The sequence below is a fragment of the Eutrigla gurnardus genome, assembly GCF_963514095.1.
Source record: "Eutrigla gurnardus genome assembly, chromosome: 5".
Classification (NCBI taxonomy): domain Eukaryota; kingdom Metazoa; phylum Chordata; class Actinopteri; order Perciformes; family Triglidae; genus Eutrigla; species Eutrigla gurnardus.
Window position 1 is genome coordinate 23,207,113 of NC_139919.1, and position 7,488 is coordinate 23,214,600.

The 7,488-nt window shown below is 41.6% G+C and overlaps 2 protein-coding genes across 3 annotated transcripts; both read right to left on the minus strand.

Annotated features, from left to right (window-relative positions):
- Window positions 1–232: 232 nt before the first annotated feature.
- On the minus strand, window positions 233–4,096 carry arl3l1 (ADP ribosylation factor like GTPase 3, like 1). 2 transcript variants are annotated; one of them, XM_084009416.1, is made up of 6 exons: window positions 3,869–4,096; window positions 2,966–3,145; window positions 1,538–1,654; window positions 1,158–1,208; window positions 866–1,051; window positions 233–678 (listed from the first exon to the last, which is right to left on the minus strand). In XM_084009416.1, the coding sequence occupies exons 1-6, from the start codon at window positions 3,884–3,886 to the stop codon at window positions 625–627; spliced, it is 606 nt and encodes a 201-aa protein (XP_083865542.1). In that variant the 5' UTR covers window positions 3,887–4,096; the 3' UTR covers window positions 233–624. The 2 variants fall into 2 exon arrangements, with proteins under 2 accessions (XP_083865542.1, XP_083865543.1); XM_084009417.1 differs by having other exon boundaries at window positions 235–678; window positions 2,966–3,109; window positions 3,869–4,092.
- A 640-nt stretch (window positions 4,097–4,736) lies between these two features.
- LOC311013194 (uncharacterized protein) lies at window positions 4,737–7,279 on the minus strand. Its single transcript, XM_084009152.1, has 8 exons — window positions 7,211–7,279; window positions 7,011–7,065; window positions 6,821–6,895; window positions 6,644–6,688; window positions 6,270–6,302; window positions 5,806–6,063; window positions 5,477–5,575; window positions 4,737–4,903 (listed from the first exon to the last, which is right to left on the minus strand). The coding sequence occupies exons 2-8, from the start codon at window positions 7,060–7,062 to the stop codon at window positions 4,791–4,793; spliced, it is 675 nt and encodes a 224-aa protein (XP_083865278.1). The 5' UTR covers window positions 7,063–7,065; window positions 7,211–7,279; the 3' UTR covers window positions 4,737–4,790.
- Window positions 7,280–7,488: the final 209 nt, after the last annotated feature.

Genomic DNA, 7,488 nt, shown 5'->3' on the forward strand with positions numbered 1-7,488 from the left:
GTCATCAAGAAGCAAAGTGACCGTGAACAAGGGAAAACGACGGACCTCCTTTCAGTGTGGAGCGTTTGAAAGCATCACGCAGATCGACACCGTCCCAGAGGCTCGCCTGCAGTTCCATCTACCGCCAAAGAGGCCGCTAGATGCAAGTTTGCACATTTTGGGTGAATTTGACTGATGGCAATTTAAGATTTGAAACAATCGACCAAAAAAAAAGCAGAAGTGACTAATTATTTTATTGTCAAAAATCTCAAAACACATACTTTACACTCACACTGAACTGGTGTCTATGTAACTGACAAACCCCAACAGCTCTACACGGCTACACACTCACATGTGTTTTCTCAGTGATTAAGAAAGCACACAGATTCACCAGACAAGGATCCCTGGGATAAGAGGAGAAAAACATTCATTTTGATTAATAAGTGCCTAACGCACTTACTGTAGCTGAAATATGTCTTTTAAATGAGCTACAGTTGAGAAATGTTCATAAAAATGTAAAAACATTCAAATCTGTGAGGGGAACGGGATCTGTCATGTGAGGTGTGTTGGTGTTTAATGAAGTGACGCATTTTCTTTAATCCCTTATGTGATGCTGGTCCTCTTTTTGACTCCCCGGTCTGTGATTCACTTCTTCTTCTTCTTATTCACAATGTTGTTGCAAATCCAGTTCATGCCATCCTGTCAGAGAAATACAAATACAACACAAAAAAATCAGTTTCAGAGTTTACAGATCAATGAAAACCATCAAATGAGTCTCTATTAAAGCAGCTAAGACTGGTTTTCAGTATTATCTTGTAGCTGGAAGGCAGGGAGTACTTTTATTTTAATCAATGGATGAAAGGACAAGTTTGGGACGAGGTCTGACCTGAACTCCCTCCCCAGACACGGCTGAGCAGGCCTGAATCTGCCACTCGCGGTCCCGGTATGTATGCAGGTTGAGTCCCTCGGCGACCTCACTGGCCGGTGATGCTGTGGCCAGATCCTGCTTATTGGCAAAGATGAGCACTGGTACGCCCTTTAGATTCTCCTCGGTAATCAGCTCAGACAGCTCCTGCACATACGCACACATGCAATTTACTATATATGTTTTTAAAAAGTAGTTTTGCTATGGTTCTTGTCCTTTTATATGATGATGCAGGAAATGACATCGAACTCACCAGTCCCGTCTCCTCAAACCTCTTCTTGTCTGCGCTGTCAATGACATAAATCTGAAAGGACAAATATGTTGCGATAAAATTAGCTGACGATTAAACACAGAATAAAGTTTTCTTTTTGGCCTCGACGCGTTAAACTCCTGAAGGTGTCAGCGACTCTTTCCAAATACAGCTGCTGCTCCTGAAGAGCAGCCAAAAAGTCAGCGTTAATTGAAAACAGAAGATGCACTTGTCAACCTCTCCAAAAAAAAAAAATGTTCCACAACATTAGAGTTTTACTAACAAGTTCCTTCATCAAGACGCAATTACAGCGCTTCAGCTGTGCATATACTTCAATGTCATTCTTGATTGCTCGTTATATACTTGAGTTTTAGTACCCTCACCAACAGGTCTGTGTTTTCCAGGTACTTTTTCCAGAAGGGCCTGATCTTCCTCTGTCCTCCAATGTCCCAAACATTGAGTTTCATGCCGTGGGAGGCAACACTCTTTATGTTGAAGCCCTGGAGGGAAACACAAAGCCGGAGTCACTGCACTGCACCTCACTGCCTTCAATTTAACACCGTTCCAGCACGCAGCACCTGGAGAGCCTCGCAAATGGTTATGAAGCAATTCATTAGGTGGCACTGTACTACAGCACAGGTGTGTGTGTGTATTAAATGACTCACTGTTCATTTTATTACATGAAGATTGTTACATATCAGCAGAAGCGCAACGTGTGCTCTCTGCGTTTTATAAGGAGGTGGTAAATGTGTTAATCCGGCACCCTTTTTCATAACGCAAACTCCTTTTCTGTTTCAGTCTGCGAGGTTGTGTAACTGCTTTATCCTGAGGGCTCGCTGAGGAGCAAATCTGAGGATAAGACTGGAGGGATCAAGTGTGTTGTGTGTGTGTTTATGTGTCAAGTCTGGTTTAGCTTCGTGGTGACTTGTCATGGCGGACAGCATCCTCCCTGCCTGGCGTCTGATGAGCCGTCACACTCGTCCAGGACCCGGCAGTACAGCTGCTCTATGTCTCGTCTTGTGAGAGCAATGAAAGGGTATTAGATAATCATATTAGAGGCTAGATAATCACATCACAAGAGGGCGATAACAAAATTGCCTCACTACAATGTTAGGACATTCTCGGAAAATGTGCTGTGAGCATGCAAATCCGGGAGGCAATTTCCAGCTGAAAGGTTATTTAACATAGGATTTAACAGGATGGACGTCCTCAAAATCATTATCCCACTGGTTTGGTGGTAAACGCGTAAGACCAATCATTTCGTTTCACAGCGTGTCAAAAAAGCAAAGGTCTTCTGAATCCCATTACTTTGAACGACAGCGTGCACTGGTCCAGCTGGTCTCACAAGATTAGATGCAATCCCCCTGCCTTTTATAATGCCGGGTTACAGTGCAATATATATATATATATATATATATATATATATTAGCTTCATTAAAACAAGCGAAATCCATCACGGTTTTAATGTTTTTAGCAAATGGATTCAGTGACAGCGGACAAATTGCTCTTTGAAGAATGGTTTGTTGTTGGTTAACAAAAGAATACTGAGGCTCTATTTTTGGCAGATGCACGCTGTTTATGTAAAACACACTTAATAATGAGCATCAGGTAATTATCTTACAAAGTGGCTTGGCTGTTCATGGTGAGATGATTCAATTAAAAATGAAGGGCACAAAAACATCATCTGCGAGCGTGTCAGTCAGCGGCGCTTCTTGCTTTATTATACTGCAGAGTAAGTAACTTCACTTAAGGTCATGGTGTGTGTGTGTGTGTGTGTGTGTGTGTGTGTTTCACATACAGCCTCCTCGTACCTGTGTTGGCGTGATGGTGTTCACATCTTCAGAGGCGAGGCTCTTCAGCAGTGTGGTCTTGCCGGCGTTGTCCAACCCCAGGAGCACTATCCTGACCTCCTGCTCTGTGGTTCCCTTCAGTTTCTCAATGACAGAGAGTAAGCCCTGCATGGGAGGGGGAGGGTGGGGTTCGGGAGGACACTATAAACTTATTTCAGCACTCACTCTGCATCCTTTTTAGTATTTGCAGAGTGTAACTGTTTCTGGAGGAAGTCAACCTGTAATGTTTTGGTTTAGAAAACCAAAAAAAGCATGAAAACCACATAATATGTGACATAGATCCCGTGAAATACATCCAACGTAATATCCCGAGGTAAACAAAAAGGACAAACAGTCTTCAGACGCCTTAAAACTGATCCCACTGACCTCTTTTTTTAGATTTGAGGTCAAAGCTCCTCTTACATATAGCACTGTTGGCCGCACGTGTGTCCACCTTGCTCCACCCATCCACCAATCTCTTCCTACTGTGTCGCTCCCACCCCCATCCTCTTCTAAGAATTAATCTGTTGCTTCATTTAGAAAAGCACTAGTCTTGATTAGAGCCCATTCATACAATGGTGTACTATGTAACGTGATTAGTCTGAAGCAAGGTTGTGCAATCGCAGACCGTCACACTGCTGGGAAAAAAAAAGCTTTAAATACAGTGTATATGTGCGTGTGAAGTGCATTAGAGGTTCCATTTGTATGTATAATCATTATATCGACACTATTTAACAAGCCATCCAACAGCATAGCAGCTAAATACTCCAACAGTGATCCCTTTTGAGGCCATGACCACCTGTAATTAGTTCCGAGCATCAAACAAATACCACAAGGTTCACATATGGGGTTAGAAATCCCGTTCCTCCAGATCAGGTCACTTACCTTTTGAGCTTCTCCCATGGTGGCGTGTTTTGTGACTTGGCTGGAGGGCTGCAGCTACATTCTCCAGTGAAGCTCCCACAGGTGTGTTGACTATTCAGGTCCCTCGGGGTAGCTATCCAGGGAAAAAAAAGTCTGTCTTTTCCCCTCTTCCTTCTCTGTAAGCTTGAGTGGGTTAAGTGCTACGCGTCTATGTGCTAGTAATGTCTACCTGGGCGTCAATTGCTCCTCGCTGGGAGAGGGGGAGGGTGGATGGGACTGGGATTAGGAGGCCAGAATTAGCCCTAGTCATCCATGCAAAGGCCATCCCATCCACCCTCCTCCCCCTTCCTCTGTCCATGCCTCCATCTCCACTTTGCAGTGGCTTTACCAGGATTATCCCTTAGCCACCTGCTATAGGAGGAAACCGAATAAACAGTCCTTCCTGACACACTCCAGGATGTTACGAGTGGAGAAATATATGTGTTAAAAAAAGGATCAGTCCTTTTGCCAAATGGTTGAGGGGAAAGTATGTTGTTAACGTGGGAAACAAAAGAGTCCACATAGTTTAACAAGTAAACTTCAAAAGATGATATCACGTTGATGGACCACAGGAATTATTATTTCCATGTTGATAAATCAACTCTCAAATCTGGAGAGGAGTGGATATCGCTATCATCCCATATATCCATGACATGCCAGCTGCTACAAAGCTGCTCTGTGTGGGTCGTATGTAGTGTGCGTTCCTGTGAGTCGAGCATTCGGTGGGATTAGTTTCAGAACGCCTGTCCCGTGTCTGGATTAAAACATTTCTAGACCCTTTTGCTCGACCGAGCAGGCTTTCTGGTTAGTGGATGTGGCCTCGTAGCCTCAGCTGATCACACACACACTCAGCTTCAAACGCAGTTTATTATTTAGATCAAATACGACAACAGCCAAAACAATATCACTCATTATTTTTTGAAGGTGATGGACTGGTTATTATTCTGGGCACGTGTGGTATGAATGACGCTGGTGGCTCCATGTTTGCCCTCTGCCTCTGCCTTTCTCTGTGTCTTGCTGCAGAGAGAGAGAGAGAAAAAGGGGGGTGGGGGTGTCATACTTGATAAAGTATAGAGAGAAGTCAAATCTGAGATTCTAAGATTTTCAGTACGCAATTAATGTCAATCCATTGTGGAATTTTTGAGGGCACTATACAGTGGATACATTTATACACTCAGAATTCAGTTTAAATTCCTTACAATTCCTCGTAAATATGGTTAATTTTGCAAACGTAGTAGTAGTAACGTCCTGGAGTTACACAAAACCCCTGGTAACTTGCCATTTTTATTCTTGTTTTTATGCAGACTATAACCAAATCATAGATAATATGTTAATCAGTGAGTGTTATGATCCCCCCGTTCCAGTCTTTAGGTGAAGCTCAGATAATTGGCTGCTGGCTGAAGCCTTATATTTTATGGACATATGAGGATTATCGATCTCTGTAACACTTTCCAAGGACGCCAAATCAGCATATTTTCCACAATGTTGAACTATTGAATTAAATATTCTATATGTAAAACCTGAGTTAACAAAGCCCTACAGTATATCTATCTATCATCATTTTCATTCATGCTAAAGTAAGCTCTTTACCGTTGTCTCTTCTCAGCTTGAACTTCATAGCCAGCCCCATAACCAGGACCAGGCCCAAAGCGGCGACACCGCAGACCACCAGGATCAACACACTCTGGTCTGGATGAGGACACAGAGGCCGACACACACACACAGTAAAGATACATGCTACCAAGTGTCATTGAGGTGTGCATTTTTTATGATTCATATTTTCATGAAATGCTTCGGCTTTTTCATTTTCAATCCCCCAAATTGTACTTTACACTATTTTGAGGCTGGTTAATGATTTAAAAGCAACATTACAGTGATGTGTAATGTGTGAAATAAGCAGGGAGACGGCGTCTACTTACTGTTTATAGTGACACTATGTGGCGAAGACTCGTAATAGCCACATGAGCTGTTCACAAAGCAGATGTACTGGCCTTCCTCGCGTTTTAACACCTTTTTGAGAGAAAGTTTGCTTTTATTTTCGCCTTCCTGGATTGTCTCCGAGTCCCTCTTCCACCCAAATGTCAGATTCAAATTGGGAAGGTTATGGTCACATGATAGATTGATGTCATCGCCCTCGTTCAGATCAGATCCATTGCTGCTGATGGAAACCTGAAAGTCTAAAGGGTAAATATGTATGTGGAGGGAAGCAACAGAATAGAATGCCTTTATTGTCATTGCACATTGTGCAAACATTAAAATAGGTAAAGAGGGAGATATGTGCATAACTGATGACATAAGTGCATAGAAAATAATGCATAGTAATGAGTAGAAGTTAAATGTGTTAAAGTGCACTATCGTAGACGGACATATTGTTACAGGTTACCTTCTTTGCAGTTTAAAGGAATATCTTGAGTTACTGGAGGGAAAAGTAAGCACGGGAATTAATACGGTCAGCATTTTATTTAAAAACAAAGCATACATGACACATTCCAGTCATTTTCAGATGCAATTTTTTTTCTGCAAATAGAAATCCACCCATTCTAACTTATTCTACTCAGTAAAACCCTCAGCAATCTATTCTTTAAGAAGAACATGAACATTTGTTTTTTAGGGTCTCCTATGTTTGCCATGTTCAATTAACCTCATTGAAGTACCACTTTCCACATTTCACTGCAAATTACTGTACCTATGGTACCATCTTTACAGTGCATAGGGTGTATCTTCAAGTAAACAAATGAACAGAAAGATTGCCCTCACCATTGATGCACTGTGTCGGATCAATTGGGCAAAGTTTACAAGGATCTATAGGGAGAGAATAACATTGAGAGAATTTTTCTTTACATTTATTTAATGGCAGACAATGTACAGGTACATGAGCTGCTACATAACATTTCCAAATGTAGTCTATAAAAACAGTGAGAGATTTTTATTCACCTGAATTAACCTGAGTTGCTCCTGTGGTGTTACATCTCAGACACTGGACAGGAATACAGGTAGAGCCAGCACCAACTAAAATAAAGTAAAGTCAGAATAATGTGTATATATATATATATATATATATATATATATATATATATATATATATATATATATATGCCTGTCAAATGCATAGGTGGCTCCTTACCTATGAGGAGATGACTAAGCCAAATAGTTAGGTAAACCCCTCTCATAAACATTCTCTGTGGGAAGAGAAAATAATTATTATCATTTAATTGCTTTAGCCTAAGAATACGTTCGTCAGGATCTAGAATAAAAGCTACACAACAACAATATTTAAAAACAATTATATGAAATATCATAATTCTCGTAAGTGTTCCTTGTTACCTGTTGTCTCTTCACGCACGGAGCTGAATAATGAGCTGCTCTGTTTTGCCTAACCTGATGGGCTTTGCATCTGACGGGGCACGGCAGAGCTGATCATAAACACTGATGTAAATGCAAATTAATTTTTCCCCGGAACAGAACGCCACATCGGTATCACTGTTTGTGTGTTTTATAGGTGGGAGCGATGGCAACGATGACAGTCAGGCTGCTGCTTTTTATGTTGCCGAGTAACATTATGGGATTTTTACAAACAGATAGAATGAGAAATAGACAGAGAG